The sequence below is a fragment of the Pleurodeles waltl genome, chromosome 11 (assembly GCF_031143425.1).
Source record: "Pleurodeles waltl isolate 20211129_DDA chromosome 11, aPleWal1.hap1.20221129, whole genome shotgun sequence".
NCBI classification, from domain to species: domain Eukaryota; kingdom Metazoa; phylum Chordata; class Amphibia; order Caudata; family Salamandridae; genus Pleurodeles; species Pleurodeles waltl.
Window position 1 is genome coordinate 1004834336 of NC_090450.1, and position 24956 is coordinate 1004859291.

At 46.0% G+C, this 24956-nt stretch overlaps 1 protein-coding gene across 2 annotated transcripts in view; it reads left to right on the forward strand.

The window, feature by feature from the left end:
- The window catches only part of RIMBP2 (RIMS binding protein 2), a 1257287-nt gene that overhangs the window by 1153422 nt on the left and 78909 nt on the right, over window positions 1-24956 (forward strand). For both annotated transcript variants that reach the window (XM_069215362.1, XM_069215363.1), the window contains 4 exons: window positions 6113-6278; window positions 7480-7545; window positions 14300-14403; window positions 18658-18729. In XM_069215362.1, the coding sequence (XP_069071463.1) occupies window positions 6113-6278; window positions 7480-7545; window positions 14300-14403; window positions 18658-18729 (408 nt within the window). The remainder of the gene's footprint in view (window positions 1-6112; window positions 6279-7479; window positions 7546-14299; window positions 14404-18657; window positions 18730-24956) is intronic.

Consider the following 24956-nt stretch of genomic DNA (forward strand, 5'->3'; position numbering starts at 1 on the left):
CCTCCTCCCTCTTATGGCGGCCGTCTGCGCCCGTCCGCGCCTGGACCGCGCCCAGCGCCACGACCCCTGGCCCCCAGCACTCCCAAAACCCACAGCACCGCTATGACCCCACCTCCCTCCACGCTCTCAACCCGGGACGCTCCAGAACCTGCTTCCAAGCCAACCCTAAACGCACCCATGGACCCTTCACATGCCTCACCTGCAACTCACCTTCCACCGCGACGGCACCCCGCCCGCCAGCCCACGCGCCAATAACCACCTCAAATGCATCCTGATCAATGCACGCTCCGTCCACAAGCACGCCATTGAACTATGGGACCGCCTGGACTCCACCGGACGTCGCCTTCATCACTGAGACCTGGATGAACGCCTCCTCGGCCCCCGACAGCGCCATAGCCATCCCCGACGGCTACAAGATCACCAGGAGAGACCGCACCAACCAAGTCGGTGGAGGAATCGCCATCGTTTTCAAGGACTCCATCAACATCACCACCTCCACCGAAGACAGCCCCCTCGCCGCCGAACACATGCACTTCCAGATCCACACCGACCCCAGGACCACCCTCAGAGGAACTCTCATCTACAGACCCCTGGACCACGCGCCCTCTTCAGCAAATCCATTGCAGACTTCATCTCCCCGCACGCCCTTGCCTCGCCGGACTACATCCTCCTCGGTGACCTCAACTTCCACCTGGAGCAGAACAACGACCCCAACACCACCACCCTGCTCAACAACCTCGCCAACCTCGGCCTGAAGCAACTGGTGAACACCCCCACCCACATCGCCGGACACACACTTGACCCCATCTTCTACGCCAGCAACCACGTATCCTTCAGCCACTCCTCCGTAATACACTGGACCGACCACAGATGTGTCCACTTCACCTTCAGTCGCAAGACTCTCCACCTCCGCACACAACCCATCCCACGCAGACATTGGAACAAAATCCCCACAGAACAGCTTCGCTCCACTCTCAGCGACAACCAACCCACCTTCTCCACCGACCCCAACGACGCAGCCCTCAGCCTCACTCATTGGATCACCAACTGCGCGGACAACGTCGCACCTCTCAGACGCCTCCCAAGACAGACCAGCACCAGGAAACCTCAATGGTTCACAGACACCCTCAAGGAATCCCAAAAAACCTGCCGTACCCTCGAGAAAGCCTGGCGCAAAGACCACACCGCAGAAAACATGTCTGCCCTCAAAAACACCACCCGCGAACACCATCAGCTGATCCACGCCACCAAAAGAATTTCCTTCACAGACAGACTGGACAAGAACACTCACAACAGCAAAGAACTCTTCAACATCGTCAAAGAGCTCTCCAATCCTAACGCCAACTCCAACGCCAACTCCAACGCCAACTCCATCACGCCCTCACAAGACCTCTGCAACTCCCTTGCTACCTTCTTCCATCGTAAGATCACCGACCTACACGACCGCTTCGGACACCAGACCCAGCCAACCACCACAGAACCTACTACCCCAACCATCACCCTCAACGCCTGGACTCACATCAGCGCGGAGGAGACCAAAGCTACTATGAACTCCATCCACTCCGGTGCCTCCTCGGACCCCTGCCCACACTTCATCTTCAACAAAGCCGACGACATCATCGCCCCGCATCTCCAGACCATCATCAACAGCTCGTTTGCTTCTTCCGCCTTCCCCGAGAGCTGGAAACACGCGGAAGTCAATGCCCTCCTGAAGAAACCTACAGCGGACCCCAGCGACCTGAAGAACTTCCGCCCCATCTCGCTCCTCCCTTTCCCTGCCAAAGTCATAGAGAAGACCGTCAACAAGCAACTGACCAATTTCCTTGAAGACAACCACCTACTCGACCCCTCTCAGTCCGGATTCCGAGCCAATCACAGCACAGAAACCGCCCTCATCTCAGTCACAGACGACATCAGAACTCTGATGGACAACGTAGAAACAGTCGCCCTCATCCTCCTCGACCTTTCGGCTGCCTTCGACACCGTCTGCCACGAACCCTAACATCCCGCCTGCGCTCCACCGGTATCCAAGGACTGGCCCTGGACTGGATCACCTCTTTCCTCTCTAACCGCTCCCAAAGAGTTTACCTCCCTCCGTTCCGCTCAGACCCCACCGAGATCATCTGCGGCGTCCCACAAGGCTCCTCGCTCAGCCCGACTCTCTTCAATGTCTACATGAGCCCCCTCGCCGACATCGTACGCAAACACAACATCAACATCACCTCCTACGCCGACGACACTCAGCTGATACTCTCCCTCACCAAAGACCCCACTGGCGCCAAGACCAACCTGCAAGATGGAATGAAAGACGTCGCAGAATGGATGAAACTCAGCCGTCTGAAACTGAACTCAGATAAAACTGAAGTCCTCATCCTCGGAAACACCCCGTCCGCCTGGGACGACTATTGGTGGCCCACGGCCCTTGGCACCGCACCTACCCCCTCAGACCATGCACGCAACCTCGGATTCATCCTGGACCCGCTTCTCACCATGACCAAACAAGTCAACGCCGTATCATCTTCCTGCTTCCTCACTCTCCGCATGCTCCGAAAGATCTTCTGCTGGATCCTCGCCGACACCAGAAAAACTGTGACCCACGCCCTCGTCACAAGCCGCCTAGACTACGGAAACACCCTATACGCAGGAACCACCGCTAAACTCCAGAAACATCTGCAGCGAATACAAAACGCCTCCGCCCGCCTCGTCCTCGACATACCCCACAACAGCCATATCTCCACCCACCTGAGACACCTGCACTGGCTTCCTGTCAGCAAAAGGATCACCTTCCGGCTCCTCACCCACGCACACAAAGCCCTCCACAACAAGGGACCCGAATACCTCAACCGTCGCCTCAGTTTCTACACACCCACCCGTTAACTTCGCTCCGCCAACCTCGCACTCGCCGCTGTCCCTCGCATCCGCCGCACCATGGCAGCTGGGAAATCCTTCTCCTACCTGGCGGCCAAGACTTGGAACTCCCTCCCCGCCAACCTCTGGACCACCCAGGACCACCCTGTATTCCGGAGGCAGCTCAAAACCTGGCTCTTCGAGCAGCAGTAACCCCCCTTCCCCTAGCGCCTTGAGACCCTCACGGGTGAGTAGCGCGCTTTTATAAATGTTTTTTGTTGATTTTAATTCATGTGCTGGACTCCGGTCAACATGAGTTTCCCAGCTACATGAGGACCACCCTGAACCCTGGGTTGTTTGGTATCAAACAACTCAGAATGATAAACCCAAACTGGTACCAGTATTGGATTTATCCCTAAATACCCAAGGGTCACCTTAGAGGTGCCCCCTGAAAAAGCTAACTATCATGACATAGTTGCTGACTGGTTCTATCCAGCATGGCACCTCCAGACAGCCAATATACAAACCTTGGGGAGCCCAAAGAAGATCCAAGGCACGAGAACTGTGGACCTGCTACACATGAAAAAGGCGCCAAATCCTGCCTGCTGCACCCAGGATCTGACAATCGCCGCTGCAGAGGAGTTGGACACTGGACTGACCTCAAGAAACCTAGAGGACCTCCAGGCTTCACCAATCGCCAAAGAGCTACCTCCAGAGTGGAGGTACCACTCTGCAACAAACCAAGAACCAGCAACCCAGTGAGGGTCACTTCACTGACTGACCGATATCTCCTGAACTGGAGGTCGCAGCTGGACCCAATGACACACCGATGACCACAAGGACAAACCCTGCAAGTGTGCCAAGTTTGTGGCACTGCGCCCTCTAGTGGCCTTCCTATACCAATACCCTGGTTACTGGTCAGATGACATTGGACATCAAGAAATCCAGCTCACCCAGAGCTGAAAAAGGACCAGGAGGAAGCTCTGGACGAGGGACTTCAGGAACACCCATTCCTCCAGCCAGAATGCCTCCATTGTCCTGTAAGCGACCAACAAAGAGACCTACCTCCAGATCCAAAGGGCTCCTTAGCGCACAGCTTCTGGCTCACTGATTCACTTTATACTCGGCTGCCCTGTGCCCTGCAAAAATGTAAAGCTCAGTACTGGGCTGTCAGACATGAGCTATGTTGTTCTTGGTATGGAGACCGAGGAATGGGCAGAATTCAGGCTAGGCAACCACCGAAACACCTGAGGTTGCACCTGCAGTTTGAAAAGGTCCACACAACTTCAACATGATCCAGGTGGAAGTAACTCATGAAGGGAAAGCCTCAAAACTCCCAAACAAATCTAAGAGAGCATAACCAACAGTAAGAGTCTCCAAGATATAAACTGAACCCCCAGAGAATTAAGACCTGTTGGGGTGGCGCTATAAAGTAGGTGTCTGTGTGGCAGGCACTGGCAGGTCATTGTGTAATGGTTCCATAAGCAGAATCTGGAGAAAAAAAACATTGTCTTTGTAAGCATATCCAACGAAGCGTGTTGTGAGCCATCTGAAGCCATCAAGGAGAGACCGGACCAACTGCAGACAAAAGAAAAAGGCACTGGACATCACTGGAAAGACGCATAAATGGGATAAGTGTTCGGTTTCAAGGGGAACAAGCCCCTTGCAAGTTGCTCCATCAAAGTCTGGAGAAGAGGGCATAATGATCCAACATAATATCCAGTGATGCTGCAGGATACCCCAGCTTTTGTGTTCCAGCATAATATCCAATGATGGTACAGGATACCGTGGCTATGGTGCTATAGCATAATATCCAGTGATGGTGCAAAGTACCCCAGCTGTGGTGCTCCACCAGAATATCCAATGATGCTGCAGGATATCCCACCTGGATCACGTGATAGGGGTATCCCATACTACTGCTCAGTATAAACACATAAATATAGCCTGCAAATGGAACACCAGGGGATCCCCAAATAAGCCATCAGATCAACTTTGCTGCAAGGCCTCAGATGGCATCTCAGATCGAAGATCTTAAAGTGAAGACCCTTCAGACCTCTTGGAAACCCAACTGTTTGATCCAGGAGTGTGACTTCAGTCTCAGGACCGAGTAATAAAACTGAAGGCCTTCAGGAAACCCAGAGGTACAACAAAAAAGCACCTCAAACATTGGCGGTTCTGTGAAGAAAGACGTAAAACGTCTGTACCATCTGTACAGATAACAAATCAGACTTGTTGTGTGTCAATTACCAAATAAGTTCAAAAGAAGGCGCAACATCAAAAAAGGGCACTAAACTATGAGAGCAGGAGAGTCCAACAAACACTTGTGGACTGTGATCCCAAGAGGAAAGAAACATTCTTAAAACCAGTGGGTGTGGTGGGAGGTTGGTTCCTGGCACGGTTAGACAAAAATGCAAATATGCTTTTGACCTATTATGTGCTGAACAAAATAATATCTCTTCTGTGGCATACTAGCCTGGACCTTCTGTGCATCTATAAGAAGTGGATGAACTTATGTAGTGTTTTGGCTAGAAAACATCTCAGCTCCACCAAACTTTACTCAAATCTGTACAAAAGAGGTACTTATGTCTGCACAGACGAGAAATTATGTCTCATTCACATATGTGCATAAGGGAGTTGATGTTATACTTACTTCCGCATGTAAGGAGTACGTAAGATATATATGGGTGTTCTACTACCATTCTCACATAAAACGTGCTTGTTCCACTCACAATTAGTGCGTAAATGAGTTATTGTGTTACATTTGCACGTTCATGGTGTGTTTCACTCGCTTCGTATATAAACGAGTTGATACTTTTACCAGTACATAAGGGATGTGTATTTAGTTACATCTGTACATAAAGGACTTTTATATTGCTTGAGTTTGCATGTTCGTAGCGTGTGTTTTACTCACATCTGTATAAAGGGAGAGGATGTTTGACTTATGTCTGTGCTTCTTTATGGAGGCACACTCTGTACTCTTGTCTGTACATGTAGCAGCAGATATTCAGCTTGTATTTGCATTATTTGTAAGTAGGAGGTATTCCTGTGTCTGGATATTTGAAGGGAAATGTTGGATTTTGGTCTGACCATCTGGGACCAGGTGCTTGGCTTACTTTATCACTGCAGTAGAGAGTTTGGTGATGCAAAATTAAGCTAATGTGGGTATGCCCAGTGCATGAATGGTTGAAAAATATTTTTCAGTATCAATAATGCCTATTTGGCTGTGACTGTTCAAATCGATTCACTCTGTATTATTATACAACAGATTTACGGCGATAAAGATTCAGACGGATTCTACAGAGGCGAGACATGTGGCCGAGTTGGTTTCATTCCCTGTAACATGGTCTCTGAGATACAAGTCGAAGACGACATGGTGGACCAGCTCTTGAAACAAGGCTTCCTCCCACTCAACACCCCCATACAAAAAATAGGTAAGGATGTCGGCGACTTGAGGGTTGACACAATAATGGGCAACAGTGAGGAAGTCGGCCATAGCGCAGCTCTTGACAACAGAAAATCATCTGAAAACACACACAGAATCAGCAAAGGCAGTCACAAGAGTAACACGGCGACAAAACCTCGTTAATATATGTCAGTGAGTGAGCTTGAAGAGAGCAACACAAGACTTGCAGCAAACAGTCAGGAAAGAGCACAATTTTTTATTAAACGCTATTAAGGACTCACAATGGGAAGGGTGAGCTTCAGAAGAGTGAATGGAAGGGTGGTGGTGGCCGGAGAACGAGAATGGAGGTAGTCCAATTTTACAAAAGCAGATGGAAGGAGAAGGCCAAAATCTACATGGCAGTCACTCAGAGATCAGGGGAAATAGTGGATCACTTACAAAAGTAGAATGCGCACTGAATCAGTGCTGAGATGTTTAAGGTAGTTTCCGATGTTTTACCGTTTGCAGAAGGGTGTTCTCCTATCCTACACACTTCAGCCAGTAGTCACACCACACCCAGGCAAGGATTCCCATAGTGTCAACCCTTGACTTACTGTCATTACTCAAGCCATTGCATGGCTGGCCTTACATACCCCACTCAAGGCTCTGCAACTGTTCCTTCAGCCCGATTTATGGTATTAGATCCAAAGCACTACTTGCAGAGTCTTGGAAAGCCCGCTGAAGGCTAAGGAAGCATATCCGACAGCCCTCAGTGTTTGATCCAAGGCTCGGCTTGACTAGCCTTGGATGTCCCATTCAAGGATCTGCAAACATTGCTTTGAAACCTCTGTGTTGGAGAATACGCCATACTTGTCTAGCCCCCACTGTACCACATGGAGATGCAAGCATTGCCTCCATGCCTCATTGCTAGAGCCCAGGAACTGCCAGGATTTGGACACTCTAGTATCACCAGAGCGCCAGGTGACAATGTTCCTTAATGAAAGGCTTACTAGCCTTGTCTGCTTGAGATGTGACTCTGTTCTTGTGGCTGTCAGAGAGGTTAGAAAACAGGTACATAGATGGATTGGCTGAGGTGAAAATTAGCAGGTCTTAAATTAATTTTATGTAAATGAATGAAAGTGCTAGTTTGCTTTATCTTTTTTCCTCACGACTGCTGAGTGCGTTGTTGGATCTCTGACCAGCCTCACACCTTTTCCTCTTCTTCACTTGTCTGCATCGCTTTCCTGAAGTCAACTGTGACCGCTTCAGAGACAGCCCGCGCTCTGCCCACCGCAGGTCTCGCAAGTCTAAGAGAGGTCTGTGCATGATTGCAACTCCTAACGCGCTATCACCCGCTGCATGCGCTCTAGCCATTGCATTTTGTATTGTTTCACATGAGTGCATCTCATCTGCTTGATACCTGCTGACTGCTTATTCATCTTTTCCTCTCTAGTCTATTTAATTTTATTGAAAAACTACAACGTATTAAAATATTTCTTCTAGCTCTTTTCAGTTTATTTCTTTGAGACCCACCCCTGGGAGAGCTACTGTGGCATATTTTTCTATCTGTGTGTTTTCCCAATCAATCTACCTTTTTTCCTCTCTGCAGATGGTAATTGGTATTGTGAGGGTGGACAGTTAGTTCCCAGTGTGATGTGACATACAGGAATGACTAATCTCAGTGTCATGGCACTGCAGTAAGTGAGGACAGATCTTAATGTGATATCGCTGCAGTAAATTCAGTTGTTAGTATGGATATGACGTAGGTACATGCGTCTTCCCTCGCTGTACCGAGGGCAGCTCAGAGTTTGGTGTCACAGGGATGATGTCTCCTTGTGCAGTGACAGTAGCTCTGTGTGAGGACAGTGCAGTGAGAGCAGGCTTCAGGATCATATTCCTCCTGTAAGTGCATTTCCTATTGTGAAGTTGCTACATTGTCGTCTCTCATCTCATATCACTGCAGTGAAGGTGGTTCCTGTTGTGACGTAAGAGTGCTCCTAATGTGACATCACAGCACTAAGGCAGCTCCTTGTGTGATGTGACCATGGAAAGGGCAGCTCTGAGTGTGACACAGCTGCAAGGGCAGCTCACAAACATGTCTCAGGCTTCCAGTGATACCAAGTCCATGCAGTCACTCCCAGCAAGAAAGTGTATACAAAAGGCCACTTTAAATATGTAACAAATACACTGCCTGGGTATGTTTTGGTTGTATACAGGAAGGTAGCTTGTTGCACATCTCACTCAACTCACTTCATTTCTCCGCAGGTTTCTTTTCTTCCTTCTGCCTACGTTTCTCTTCAAAAGGTTTCCAGGGGGTGTCTGAAAGAATATGTTACTTACCTTTAGTCGTGTCCTTTCTCAAAGACACAGAGGCTCCACAGATTCTTATAGCGAACTTCTTCCCGGTGGCAGACTGATATAGAAATGTTCTTCAGCAATAAGGTTTTACAAGAATATATAGGGACAGCAGTTTGGCATCAGCCCTGACGTCGCCGCCCGCCCCGGAAGGGACGTAGTGCACTATATAGTTAGCTGCAGGGACTGGTAACCTCGGTCACATCTATTTTTCCTCCTCAGACAGGACAGAGACAAAGAAAAGAAGTCTAAAGCAAAACAGAAAAAAATATTGAATAGCATAGTAGAGACCCGCGTCACCGAACTGAGATGGATTGAGACAAAAGAATAGAACCCGATGTGGCTTTAATGCAGTCTTTGGATCTGAACTCCTTATTAGAGGAGAAGTAGCTGTCCTCTCACTTGTAGAAAGAGCCTGCTTGCCCGATAGTTCATAGCAGACTTTGACCGTCATAACCATTATAACAGGTTTGCTTCCTTAAACCGCATTTACAGACTCAAGGTGCTTGCAAGCAAAGCAAGGTTGTCTTCTAAACTGAAAGGCTTCATCCTAAGGATGAAATGGCTGGGAATTCTCCTAGGATGAAACCTTTGGACCATCAATTATCTGAGGAAAATGAGGAGGGGAAAAATAATTGCAAAGATATTTTTTTAAATGTATGAAACTTCACTGCTACATTTGGTAAAAAGAAATGTGTGCGTCTTAGAAAAGATAGCAAAAAGATAAGCCAGAAGGCTTCTAATTCACTCATCTCTTATGGCTAACAAAATCAGAGCTTTCTTAGTCAGAAACATTAAGCATTTGATGGGTCACCTATCGCTGAGGGTTCAACAATGGTTGACCCTCAAGAAGGATGACATCATATGAGATCCCATAAGACCACAAGAGAAGGTATAAGGGGGACCTGATTTTGGAGTCCCTTCTTGAATCTATGTATCACCTAAGCAGAGAATCATGATCTGGGGACTAAATATAAGCCAGGATTGAAACTAAATACTAGTTGACAGTGCTCATATTAAGTTATTTCTGCCCAAGCAAAACTGTTAACTGTGCCAAGCATAACTGTTACCTGTATGATGTGAGTTGTACATGCTCAAATAAGATGTAATGCTTTACTGCTATGCCAGAAGGGGAGCCCCTTCCACATGCCCAGGCAGATGGACATCTAGCTGGCAAACACTCATGCAAAATGTCAGATGGAAAGCCATAAGCAGTAAGAGGTGACCATCAAGTTCTAAGCATACAGATTTGAAGGATTCATGGCTGGATGAAAAACTCTTTCAAAGAAGCAGCCAGGGGTCTGATAGGCTAAGCTGCAGTAGGTCTGGAACCCAGAGCTCATCATAATCCCTCGAGCCCCGTGAAAACATAAGTTATGGAATTCTTTCTCCACAAGAACAAGAAACAAAGAATGCATTAGCAAAGTCAAAGTTTCCATGGCAACATCAGGGGATCCTCAGTCAACAACTCCCTAGACAAAAGTTGTGGAACTTCATTTAGGAAGGCACAAAGAGATCCACTTCCAGCAGATGCAGGCTTGGAAAATCTGGTCTGCAAATGAGCATGATGGTTCCCCCTCTTGCGGTTCACCAAGGGCACCTTTTGAGCAAGGGCATTGCTAGATTCTCCTTCCTTTCTATTGACAGATGTCTTTGCCTGTGGCTCAGTCTCGTAGGTCTACTGCATCTTGGAACATTGCTTGGAACCCCTCCCCCTCCTGCTTCTAGTAGAACATGGCAGACGTGTTGTCTGTCAGCATCTTAACTTGCTTGCATTGCAGGGGACCAAGAAAGACTTTGAAGTTCCAATCTGACTGCTATGGCAGTAGTGTTCTTGATGCAACATAAGAGTCCTGGCACAGAAATGGCCACGGGGGCTCCACAAACTTGAAATGATGCACCTGTGACCCCCATCATTTGTGGCCACTGTGGGTGGTACTTACTTGGGGATATCCACCACCTCAATTACATCATCAGAATTGGTGTAAGGAGGATGTTGTTCTGCAAGTGATTATAAAATTGGTTCCACTGTCACAGTGTCCACTACAAGGGCCTAATGTGCTGATGTGCCTGAGATATTAGAAATATGCAAGACCCCCATCAAACTGAGAAATCTCTACACAGACATGGGTGTCTGAAAGGTATTGTGAAAACCTTGTCCGCATGACTTAAATACTGGGCAACTTGTACATCAGAAGTAAGGTGGCAAGTGTCTAACTTGACTCCTATAAACCGAATATACCATGCTGGAGACAGACATTATTTTCTAATTTGTTGAGGCCATGAGATTATGTGAAAGGATGATCATACATGCAACATATCTCATTCGAAATTGAGGAGATTAGGCCTTCAGCAGCCAAACATCTAATTACGGATAGATTTAATAAACCAGATGATGTAACTGAGCGACTACCAATGCCATCAATTTTGTGAAGAACAGAGACACTGAGGTTAGGCCAAATGACAGAGTAAAGAATTGAATGTGGAGGTCCCTCATATTACATAGGCAATGGTGTTAAAGAGACTCAGATTTGCGATATGGGGAAAAATGTCTTTATGGTCCTTCTTTGGTGGCTGGTTGCCTATATATGATTGGAATGGGCCACTACACAGCCTAGTGTTTTCTGTCAATTCCCTATGCTACCGCTCCTCTTCCTGGTCTCCTACCAGTCCCCTGATTGAATTAGGTGACAGAGCCCTCCTAAAGGACACCTCTCACTCACAATTCGACATCCCAACATCAACTTTCAGGTTTGTCTACACTGAGGCATGATTGGAGCAGTTCCAATGAGTTTGCAGAGCCAGAGAGACTAGCCAGGCTTACAGTTGTACGCATCCAGAACGCCTCTGCATGCCTCATCCTGGACATCCCTCGCCACTGCCACATCACAGACCACCGGAGAAACCTGCAGTGGCTCCCAGCCAACAAGAGAATCACCTTCAAACTCCTCACCCACGCTCACAAAGCACTGCACAACACCGGACCAGAATACCTCAACAGACGGTTCTCCTTCTACACCCTGACCTGGCATCTCCGCTCTGCCGACCTCATCCTTGCAACCATCCCACGTGTCCACAGAACTACAAGATAATTCTCGCACCTCGCCACCAAAATGTGGAACACTCTTCCCACCCACCTGCGCCAGACCAAAGGCCTCCTTACCCTCAGGAAAGTCCTTAGGACCTGTCTCCGCACCCCCTCAGCGTCTCGAGACCCTCAGGGGTGATTAGTGCGCTTTACAAAATTCCTGATTGATTGATTGAATTGAATGCAATGATCATGTGCTCTATGGTAACTATCATAATTTCTCCTGTTTCAGGGAATTGTTTATGGATCTAACATCCAGGATAGGACTATCTCTTCATCCCTTGTCTGGGATAAAGTAATTGGAAAAGCTCCTCTTTCCAGCCTCCAATGGAGGAAGAATCTCTGTGCTACCCAATGGCCAAAAGAAAGGATATCGTCTTCATCAGATTGTTTGAATTTAGAAGCAGAGGAAGGCTAGATATGCAGAGCAACCTGCAGATGTGAACTGAAGGACCTACTGGTCCAAAGGTATCTTCTGCCATTGGTGAAGGAAATCTGAGACTGGTGTCTTATAATCAGGCAAGAAAGAAAACTCAGAGAGATGTGATGGTTGGTGTAAAGAGTGTTGGCATGCCTATTTACCATCCCCTACCTCTGTAAGGTTGAAAGGGCAGCTGCCGCTAGGCATGTGATTGGCTCAAAAGGCATTTGCAGCTACAGAGAATACTGAGTATTCCAACCTGACGTGGTAACTTGACCACTAGCGTTTGTCCAAGTCAATAGGTGAAAGTAAACTGTCCCCTTCTCTACTTTCATCCTCTTTATGTAGAATATGGCCAGGTGGTTGGACAGCATCAGTGCCAGATCCAAACATAGTCTTTGTTTCTGGGAATTCTGTTTCCGTCTGTTAATGATGTGTCTTATACATCAGTTCATCTTCAGTTCTTTGAGATAAAAATGAGGATGATGATGATGCTACTGGACTTCATCTTCATAGTAACCTGGACACTTGCTGGTTCTAGATGTGCCTGCATTGGATTCGGAGGAGCCACACGGACAGGCAGTGATGAAACAGAAGCCAGTGGCACAATCCTTGCAATAGCTTTGGCAGTTGACTGAGTTGACTGGAGTTCGGATTGAAGTTTCAAACTTGTTGAAGGTACTGCCCTATTTTACTCCATAAACGCCGGCCAAATTGCATCAAAGGGAGAAGCAGAGCGACAAGGCTCGTTGCAATGCTTCAGTCTGGTCCGTGGAGGCAGCAGGAAGGGTAAACGTACCTGTTTAGAAGTGGGACCTGAAATGTAAACCTTTTTGGGGGAAGATCTTTCCTTACACCTTTTCCTGTTCTCTTGCTGTCATGCTGGTTCTCTAAAAACTACTCTTTGAGGGGCTCAGATCTCTGGATCTCGAAAGGAAAAAATATAGGTTGTTCATGAAAATTTAGCAGCTGCACAACTCTGAAACATATAGATTCACTCCTGGAATCATGCGTTCTGTACTTTTTCCACCCATATAAACAGTACATAATAATACAATGTTGTCAACACAGGTGGTTAGTAATAATGGCATAATTTACGTACACCTTCGAATAGGTAGAAGAAGGTATCGAAAAGGGGGAGGCTGATTCTGGCGTGAAATTCTACAATAAGGAGATACAGGAAGGTTCCGGGGACTAAGAGCATCGTAGGTGATCCAGAATTATCGGCTCCACAAGAAACCAGAGTGGATTTTCCAAGCCTGATGTTACCCCCGATGAGGCCCTACCTTTAATATTTGGAGGGTTTTTGATCTCCCTATTATGGGATTCCTAATTGTTTAAAGGATTAGGTACGTACTAAGGTCCTGACGAATCGCATAAGATCATTTATTGACTAACAAATAGCGAGAAACATGTTGACCTACGATATAGAGTAACACAGGGGATCCTGTGTTTACTTTTTCCTTTACTACTCTCTGTTACGAGATCTAGTAACTATACTAAATATTGTTTTTATACGGGGAGTGTAGACAATATTTTACTATATCCCTATTTATTGTTTTTAATCATGTCAGAGGTATCAGCACTAGAATACATTTATAATTTGTTACCTCTAGTCATTTTTAACCATCCTTATACCAATCCTTCATTATCTTTTGACCGGTTGTGCATTATTCTCAAAAAGATCTCTGGCAAAGAGCCCCCGTGTGGGGCCCGTCAGGCATTGCAGCGCTGGCCTGACGAGGAGCATAGCCCTATGATGAAGCATGTCACCGGAGGGTGAGTTAGGGCTCTTGCTTCGAATACTTTGGTCTCCATGGAATGCAGAACCAGGAAGTTTGAAAGAAACCTTCTTGCATTTTTGGAACCGTGTGTACTTTATTTGATTTATTGATACAGGAAGGTTGCCTGATGTGTGGATTGTCACGGGGAACACATCCTTCAATGTGCAAAACAATGAATGCATTTGGTATAGGATGCATGTATTAGATAGCACATCCAACCTAATTAAGAGAAGCTATTTAAGGGATTTGCAGTTCACAAACAATCCTTATCATTTTTTTATCATCTATATGTTTTGCTTTTATCAGGTCTCTTCATGACAGAATGCATTCCATACACAGGACAAAGTCATAAAAGTAAGACAGTCCTTTTACTTGATTTAGCACTCATTGTTATTGTGTCTCCATCTTTGTCCCTGAAACAGAGCGAAACAGGAGGAGTGGACGTCAACATTCGGTGTCAACGAGAAGGATGGTCGCTCTGTATGACTACGATCCCAGAGAGAGCTCCCCCAACGTCGACGTAGAGGTAGCCATTGAAAATAAATTGGTTCTGTTGTGTTCTTTATACATTGATGTCCAACACATTCCTTCACAAGAAGCAGTTCTTAAAAAAAAAAATCCCACTGCTTTTAAACTCTCATATCTCTTGAAAGTGTTTTATTAAAAAACATATCTTCAAAGGAGCAGGTTAAGACCAATCCAAGAAGGCTCCCACGTCGGTTTTTGCCCACTGGTCATCACACGCCTCGTTGAGACCAGGAATGCTAATGTCAAATTCTAACTCCTTTTCCAGAACGTGTTTATTTAGTAAAGGTATTTATACAGTGCGGACCTGACTGCCTCTCAACTACTTGGGGAACAAAAAACCTTCCATCAAAATAGGCTAATGTGTTATACTAAGGGTAGTCTAGGAATATCTTGGGACATGTTTAACATTTCCTACATAGTGTAAATCTGGGTCAAACCTTGCAAATGATGTTGCAGCACAATCCTGGCAGCTGCTGTCCCGAAGGCACCACTGGAGACAAAAAATTAGGAATATCACTTTACACGACTGGAGATATTTTTCCAGGGCATAGTCTGATTTTTTGACTCTTTGAATTCCAGTTCACAAGAAAGTTTCAGTGAGTACATGTGTCTCTTGAATTTCCAGTACAAAGCCGCACCTTCTCTGGGAAGAAAGCTTTCCGACTCAGGCGCATTGAGTGCAAAAGGGCCAGCGGTGCTGATGTCACCGGCTATGGCCACAATGAGATGACTAAAGCTAAGTACAGAGCAGCGTGCAGCAAGGACGATGGTTCGGGTGGCCAATATTGGCCAGTGCATTGGATGTAGAAGGCTCTGTTGGGGTTACTCCTGAACACTGTATTTAGACTTAGAATCCTCTGATGAGTTTACAGTTTGTTAGTGTCATGGGAGATGCATACCTCTGTTGAGGGCACTACTTATTGGTGTCATAGCCAGAAGACTTTAAAGAGGTCACAGATTGCCAGTGACGTTGGAGGTAGACGACTCTATAATATGAAAAGTTTACCCACTGTTGAAAGTACACTTCCTGCCAAGTAGACCGGTGAGGCTTCAAATAAAACACTGCAAGGGCCACTTGCTGGTTTGCTTGAAACTCTGAGATAATATCTGGAAGCTGGAAGGGTCTGTGCAAAGCACCACCTTATCACTGTGACTACTGCCTTAGCTCAAGAGTATGCAAATAGCGTAAATAAGAAATCGAGCCATATTGTCTAACTCTGCAATAGTTGTACAGGCTTCTGAGTGCAGAGAAGGAAATTCTAAATACGCTGCATGTTAAAAGCATGCAAGGCTTTCCCTCGAAAATACCGCCACATCCCACAACACCACAGGCTGCAAACACTGGTCAGATAGTGCACATCTTTTGAGCCAGACTTGGTTTATCTGAATGACACATAGCACCAAAACAAGCACAGTACTTGACACTGCAATTCTAGAATACCATGAGTACAGACCCAAATAAGTAGGCAAACTTGGCCTAATTTAAAAGCTCCCTGTAGATAAGTTTCTTCAAGGAGGTCTTTGTAGAAGATCAAGACAGTATGTACCCCACCCCATCACTTCAGGGACTGGGCTCCAGCAAGAAACACACTCTGAATCTTTCATATGACATTATTTTTTTAAAGTTTGGCATAAATATTCTCCACACCAGACAACCAGCATCTTTCATCGCAGCAAGTTGTATATTTTTGTTGTTTAGAGTTCTTATTTCCTAAAATGGTCTCTTGCCACTATAGAATGACGAATGCTAATGCAGACACTTCACTTGTCCAATCACTGATCTACAAGGCAGGCTTTATGGGTTGGGAGTAAATTCCAGAGGGATTCAGCAGTCCCTGTTGCCCAGTTGCCAGCTTTAGCCAGTGAAGAGAGAAGACCAAATGTTGTTACTGCCTCTGGGTGTAGAGTTTTTAATGAATGTCTCCTTCTTGAAATGTGTGATAGACTTGCATTAACCTGGCACATGAGATCCAGCAGTAGAATAATCAGTCGCCACAGTTTCTTGAACCAGCTGCTAACCATAGAAAGAATACACACTGGTCAGCAGCAGACCCAGAAAAGGGGAGTGGAGTGTAAGAGAGAAAAAAAGACACTCAATATCTTTGCTCTGTCTGTTCTGCAGAAGTGTTGATATCTAAAACAAGAAATAACTCTCATTATTCCACCTTAATAACTCTTAAATATTTCACCTTTTAAGTTCCTATTCTCTAGCCCTAATATGACATCCAATATCCCTTGTGACAATTCCTGCATTTCTTACCCTCTGTAGGAGGTTAAAGCTCTGAGACTTCCTAGTGTTGAAACATAACTGGAATGTCTTTTGGAGATGCAAGAGAATACGTGAACTAGAATAACTGTGTTTTTACATCAATAACTACCTTCAGAGATTTGTGAAGTAAATCTGTTGTCTGATTGATTCCTAAGGTATCAAGTTCTTCTGCTGCAACATAAGGAATACAAATTTGTATTGAACCTTGGTGGAGTGTGTCTACTTGCCTGTCCTGTTCTCAAATGTGCCAAAACCACAAGGTCAGGGATCGACTGCTTGAATTAATCTCAGCCACTTGCAGTCGCTCAGGGCTGCATTCCAATCCATCAGTTTTTGCCCACAACACCACTTTAGACTAAACCCTGCCGTATGCAAATCAGCAGCAACCCTGCTTCCAATGGGAACAGCCAATCCTGAACAGTCAGGCAAGGTGCCCTATAGAAGGGGCCACAAGTAATCCCAGCTTGATTCTAATCTGTTCAGGACTCATTAGTGAGGAATAGCTTGAGTCCTATGGACAGTGAGCACGGGACTCACGTCTGGGCATTCCCGTTGCACTTAAGGTGTACACTAGAACAGCAAGAAGATGATGGATGGAAAGCTCAAATTAATCCCAACCTGTGGCATTTACTTTGTGCTGGATTTCAGTCTCTTCTTTTTTGCCCACCATGCCACTGTAGACAAAGTCCCACCTTAAGTAAATTAGTACCAACCCTGCTTGTTATGGGAACACCTCGCCTTGAACTGCCAGACAAGGTGCCCTCTAGAAGGGATCACAAGCAATAGGTATAGCTCGAGTCCTGGACATGGGTCCCTGGAACACAGGATGCATGTTGGACATACCCGTTTGACATAAGTTGTAAACTGCAACCACAACAAGGTGAGAAAAATTCCAATAGGCTGGGATGCGGCATGAGTAATTACCAGTGGCTGAGACAGATTCAAGCATTCCAGCCAACCTGACACATGAGCTACAAGGGCAAAACCTAGTATCTAGTTGGGGCAAACAACCAGATATCCAAAGTAAAACGAATTGGGAGCACAGCAAAAGATGAATACTGTTGCCTCTAGAGATAGGCGGCGACTGGAGTTAAGCTTTTGATAAAAATAGAGGGTGGGTACTTAAGGTTTAAAGGAACTACTAGAAATTGGTAGAGTTGACCGGCCACAGGAAAGTACAGGTAGGGCTACTGTTTCAGATGAATGGTACTTAAAAACAGCCATTTTGAAGGTTGATAATAACCAGATATTCTCCTAGCTTCAGAAGAGAAAACATGTTTTGAAGGGTATCCATACCAAAAGGCTTGATTCCTGAGGAATAGTCAGGACCTCCACCCTCTAGACTTTTTTCTGTACTAAAGACCTGATGCATTTAGGTGTTTGGAATTTTTCTTTCAGCCGCATCATTGGGGTCTCTTGTTGAAGCTCTTTCCTGCCGCTGTCTGTCTAGTGTAATCAGTGGTGTTTGTTTTCTACATACTGTAGAACGTACACATAATGCAGAATATCTACCACCCACATGTCTGATGGGAATCTGTTCTCTTGTGTTATTCTGTCACACACTAGCTCCAACCTATACTGTATCTGATTTTCTGGAGAGTTGCTTGACTAGGATACCCCTTTGTGTCTTGCTGACACACACTCACACTGGTCTCTGTTCAATCCTTTGTACCTCACATCCCTAAATGTAACATGTCTGCCTTTGACAAGGATACTGGCAGAACCAAAGGCATCTGACTCTTAACCACCAACAGCAATAAGGGCAGCACATTTGTGGTTTCTGTTTCAGAATTAATTTCCAGTAGAGCTTCACCTACATTAATGACAATGAAGTAATTTCTGGCCAAGTCCATTTGATTTTTCCTTAAAACCCTAGCAGGAAAGAAGTACTGCTGACACAATCACCACCGTTTAGAGCAAGTACAAAAACGTACTTCTACAATGAGCTCCAAACCTCATGTTTGTATTTTCACTTTGTTACAGGCCGAGCTGACGTTCTGTACAGGAGACATAATCACAGTGTTCGGAGAGATTGACGATGACGGATTTTATTACGTAAGTTCTTGTTTATACATGTGCTTATTGGGCAGTGTCTGTACCTCTTTGAGCAAAAACATATTCATTCACAGTCCAGAACATCTGAAACATGAACCAGAAGAAATACAGTGTGCCTAGTACTGCTGTCGGACTCTGAACACACCACCAACACATCGGGGCCTCATCTTTGATCTCACAATATCGGGGCTACCAAACATCACTGAAATAAAACCTACTGATGTGTGTAAGAAATTCAGTTATTTGGGGTGAGCGACTATCCACTTCACTAATAAACACACCCCTTGTCAAGGTGAACCCTCCAAATCAGGACTAGGTTAACCTGAGATCAACCCCTGATGGCTGTGGCACAAAGCAGACACGCTTAATTCAGGACAATGTGTAAGTATGTATGCAGTAACTAAGGGGGCATTCCGACCCCGGCGGGCGGCGGGCGCTGCCCGCCGGGCGGAAACCGCCCAAACACCGCCCTGCGGTCAAATGACCGCGGGGACCATTCTAACTTTCCCGCTGGGCCGGCGGTGCGATCTTCAAAAGATCGCCCGCCGGCCCAGCGTGAAAGCCCCAGCAAAGATGAAGCCGGCTCCGAATGGAGCCAGCGGATTTGCTGGGGTGCGACGGGTGCAGTTGCACCCGTCGCGATTTTCAGTGTCTGCCAAGCAGACACTGAAAATCTTAATGGTGCCCTGTTAGGGGGCCCCTGCACTGCCCATGCCAGTGGCATGGGCAGTGCAGGGGCCCCCAGGGGCCCCACGACACCCGTTCCCGCCAGCCTCTTCCTGGCGGTGTATGGATTCCCCCAGCCGGGGGAAATCCGGCGGGAAACCGCCGGACCCGGCTGGGCAACCCGGAATACCTGATGTAGCACCGCCATCCTGTTGGCGGTGCTACCTCCGGCCTCCACCCTGGCGGTCTATGACCGCCATGGTCGTAATGAGGCCCTAAGTAGTAATAAAGTCAAAATGCAACACAATAAAAATCCCAATTGGTAAGATTTATACAAAATGACACCAAATTGATTCAGATCCAATAAGGGGAACTGAATATATGAATTTTTAAAGTTTCAAGTAGAAACAGCGCCAAGAAAAAGGAAAGTGCCAATGATAGTCAATGGTCACGGTAGACTGGGACCAAGGTGCAATTTCAGGCTGCCTGCAATGGACCTTGGGACATAGGCACCAAGTGGATTTGTCTAATGAAAGTCTAAAGGTTGAAAGTATATAAAGGTTTGTAAGTCCCACTGGCCTGGAGGAAACGTTTACAAACGTTTTCATATTCTAGTCCCCAAACAACCACTGGAGTACACTTCTAAAGGTCCCCTAGACCTCAGGGAAGGCACTTGGAGACTCACAGGGTATCAGGCAGAGCCCAACAATGAGGTTCAGTCCAAGTCCAGTTGCCACTAGTCAGCTAGATACTTTTGAGGAAAAAGGTCCCTTGCATCTTGTGATGTCGTTTTAACCACACAGGTGGTCAGACAATAAACTCTTAGAGTCCATTTCCTCGTTCTGGGTACAAAGGGGAGCAGATTAAGCCCTTCAGGGCTCCCCTCATTTCACAGACAGCAAGTCCAGAAGTATTTTGAAGTGGGTACTTTGAGATGTCAAATGTATGCCTGGCACCAGCTAATGGGTGTACTCCTGGGCACTCCCAAACCAATGGGGTAAACTTTCCCTGACTAAAAACTACTCTTTTTCTCATTAGCGGCTGTTTATCTTACTGCAAACAAGCCAAAATGCCATGTAACAGACCATTTTCAAGATGGTCAAAGTATTTGGCCACACTAATTTTGGGTCCTGACAGCTGGGAATAAGTGTGGGGAGTGTCACAGTGAAATCACTTGTTTTCTTCCACATCTAACTCTAAAATCCAGTTTGAAGCAGGTAATATACCCACAACAAACCCAGAGAAAGAAGTCTAGTAGGACAAAGGCAGGGTCCTTCAGCAATCAAACCAGAGCTACACAAGAATTGTCATGGCATTCGGTTCTCTCCCTTTCGAATGTGCTAAAAAAATGACATGTGGCTCAACAGACCTATCAAGCCAGATTTGAGACTTTCGTGTAAAAAAGGATGCCCACAGCCCCCACCTTGCATATTCAGTTTAGCTTAGAGGAGTCATCTCTGTCCACTCAGGGCATCTTATTGTTTGCCCATGGGAGGCATTTAACACCTCGTTCACACGCATTCACGTATTTCACATGTATGAAAAGCTGAGCAAGGGCTAAGACTTGGTAGAGGCTTATGCTAATTAGCCTTCTGACATTTCAGGCAGGTAAAGGGTTAACTTTTTAACAGTTATTCTTCCTGAATATGTATTACACGTTTGACTCCACCATTGCTTTAGATTGCATTTTAATAACTATTAAAAAAGAGTTTTCCTTGTTTTTCTAGCCTGTACCATCCTTGAGATACAGTTTTGCTATTTAAATATGTACTCCGGTTTTCTAAATAGGATAGCTAGGCGTGCCACAATGAAAACAGTTTTTTTAGCTTAGTCACTTTGGGAAGACAGTAACATTACATTTCTACATGTCCTACTTTTAAATACCATGCACCCTGCCTTCTGGGCTGCAAGGCCTCAATAGGAGTTAGTTACTAGTTTGTAAAAGGGATGTTTTTACCTTCAAAAGGGCTCTTTTAACAAGTCGCACTGCAGGTTTTACAGTTCAGCAGAAAACGGTAGGCCTGAAGCCATATTTGCACTGCCACTGTCGTGGACAGAACAATAGCTGCTGCAGTCCACATGTGATATTTAACTTCGAAGTTCTGGGTGCTTTTTCTAAACAATATACTAGAGACTTACAGGAAAGTTAAATGTGCCAATCTAACCACATTTAAAGGTGGGTATAGGCATGTTACTCTTGGTTAGAAGGGTTAAAGTTTCAAAGCCAGCAACAGTAGTGTTCAGAAGAGGCAAACTATCTGCAGTAATCATGTAGAAAAGGCAGATTTCCTACAACGTGTGCTGCCTGAAACTTGCCATTGCTAAATACTGGGACTTTCGGAAAAGTTTTCATTTGTGTGTTAGAACATTAATCCTTCTAGAATTGTTCTGTGTAAATTCAAATCACAAGAGGTCACGTATTTAGAACTTGGTAACACGTGGCAGCGTTCGTCCCTCTCGCATGCAGCGTACATGCTTCATGAAAAGACATGCATGGCAACATTTATTTAGACTTTTCTATAGCTGAAGACATTATGCAAATGGTTGTTATATTGCTTTATACTGAATGGCTGAGGAGAGCAACTTTGTGTTACAATAGGCTACAGGATGATCATGTAAAAGGTATAGTTTCTTACCTGTAACTCCAGTTCTCTCGTAGGGGTATTTCCATGATAGTCATAAGCGTTGAATATTCCCCGCCCACCTGCGGGGACCCTGGAGCATTTTTTCCAATATAACTTCTTAAGTGTCCATGTTCGCCTTACTTCAGAAAGGCCTGCCAAGTCACTTAAGAATGTTCCCATGCAGCCTATAGGAAGGGCTGCAGTGTTCAAACTTCTTCATTCAGTTTGTCCTTGAAGTAAATGCATTAAAATGCCTGAACAAATGAATATAATTTTTCAGAAAAATTCCTTCAAAATCTTTTTATATCAGATAACCCCTATGAAGGAGTGCAGAGCAGTGTAGCCCATAGGCTGCCATTAGTAATGAAGAAAAAGGAGACTGTGCCTTTAAGAACAGCCAGTCCTCCAGTATTCCATCATACCTAGAGAGAGACAGTTACCTCAGTTCTTTTTGCAGGCAGTTTTTAGCTCATAATAATGATTGATCTAATAAAGCAACTTATCTGCTCCCCCGGGGAGGTGGGAGGGTTGCTTATGACTATCATGGAAATACCCCTACGAGAGAACTGGAGTTACAGGTAAGAAACTATACCTTCTCTCGTAGGGGATTTCCATGTATAGTCATAAGCGTTGAACAGAATAGCAAGCCCATCCCATAACACCCGGAGGAGCAGATAGAGTAGTCAGAGAATATTCTCTCAAGCAAAGAGGTTCCTAAGAGAAGCCTGTCCTACTTGAGCATCTGCCCTAGCATCTGAGTCAAGGCAATAATGTTTAGTAAAGGTGTGAACAGATCTCCAAGTCGCAGCTTTACAAATTTCTGCTAATGGAACATTCTGCAATAAAGCCGTCATTGCCGACTTGCCTCTGGTGGAATGTGCTTTTGGTTTACCCTGTAGGGTTTTCTTAGCTAGTTGATAGCAAAATAAAATACAGGAGACTATCCATCTTGATATTGATTGCTTGGAGGAGGCTAAACTGGTACGGACCGTACCATAATTAACAAACAGTTGTGAAGTTCTCCGTAGGGGATTGGTCTTATCTAGATAAAATTTCAACACCCTCTTAACATCTAGAGAATGGAGAGCTCTCTCTGCTGGGGTAGAAGGGTTTGGAAAGAAAGTAGGTAAGGAAATCGACTGGTTGATGTGAAAGTCGGATATAACCTTGGGTAGAAATTTAGGATGTGTTCGTAGGACTACTTTAGAGGAGTGAAATACTGTGTAAGGCTCGTTGGTACAGAGGGTCTGGATTTCGCTAACCCTTTGTGTTGAAGTGTATGCCACTAGAAAGGCCGTCTTCCAAGTGAGGTGTTGGAGAGATGCCTTGTGTATGGGTTCGAATGGATGTTGCATTAGACATGAAAGGACCACATTAAGTTCCCATGGTGGAGAAGGGCGCCTAACTGGAGGAAAGACCTTCTTTAACCTCTCTAGGAAATCTTTGATAACTGGAATTTTAAAGAAAGAGGTTCGCGAAGGAGTTTTCCTATAAGCAGCCAAAGCTGCCAAATGAACTTTTATTGAATAAAGTTGCAGGCCAGATCGTGCCAATTGTAACAAGTAAGGGAGAATGACATCTTCCTTGCAAGATGTACGGTCTATCCCCTTAGAGGAACACCAGATGCAGAATCTTTTCCACTTGAAGGAGTATGCTGAACGAGTAGATGGCCGCTTCGCCTCCTTTAGGATTTCCATACAATCCTGTGGAAGGTTTAGATGACTATACTGGACTAACTCAGGAGCCATGCTGCCAAATTCAAGGAGGAGAGATTGGGATGTCTCATTTGTCCTCCGAACTTTGTCAGAAGGTCTGGTCTGCCGGGTAGCCTGAGATGTGGCCGGAGTGATCGGTGAAGGAGATCCGGGAACCACCACTGTCTCGGCCACTCTGGTGCAATGAGGATCATCGTGGCTGACGTCATCGAGAGTTTGAGGAGGACTGCTGGGATCAGCGGCATTGGTGGAAAGGCGTACAGAAATTTGTTGGACCAGTCTATCCACAGAGCATTCCCCAGCGATTCTGGGTGGTAAAACCTGGCAGCGAAGTCGCAGCATTTCCTGTTTTCTTCTGTGGCGAAGAGGTCAATAGAAGGTGTGCCCCACAAACGGAAAATGTCTCGAGTGACGTCTTCGTTGAGTACCCACTCGTGGTTCTCTTCTAGAAGTCTGCTGAGGGCATCCGCTTGCATATTCTGAACCCCTGGAAGGTGGGTTGCCACTATGCTCAATTTCCTGGCTAGGAGCCAGTGCCATATTGACTGGGACTCTTGAGACAAGACTCTGGATCTGGTGCCCCCTTGCTTGTTCAGCTAGTACATAGTGGTGGTATTGTCTGTCTGTACCAGCAAGTTGTCGGTGGTGATTGAGGGGAGAAATGCCTTGAGAGCTAGGTGTACTGCCCGTAGCTCTAGGAGATTGATGTGATACAATGATTCCTTGTGAGACCAGGTGATCCATATGAGCTCCCCATCCGAGGAGAGAGGCATCTGTCACAACAGTCTGTGTTGTAGGCTGTGCACGAAATGGCATCCCCTTTAGGAGATTGGCTGGAGAGCACCACCAAGTTAGAGATCTGATTGCATGGGTGGACAGACAAATTCGGTCTTCCCAGTTCCCCGACAGTTGATTCCATTGGTCCTCCAGGCATTCCTGAAGTGGTCGCATGTGGAGGCGAGCGTTGGGTGTCAGAAAGATGCACGATGCCATGAAGCCTAGAAGTGAGGAGACTGTTCGCACTGTTGGGCGACGAATTGAACCAGACACTTCCGGAGAATCGATAAGCGTTGTTCCTCCGAAGGACACACTTTTGCCTGCAGTGTGTCTATGGTAGCTCCTAAGTAGTGTAACTTCTGGACAGGAACTGTTGTTGACTTGTGAAAGTTGACATGAAGGCCTAGCCGATACAGGAGCTCGCAGGTCATCTGGAAATGCAGTT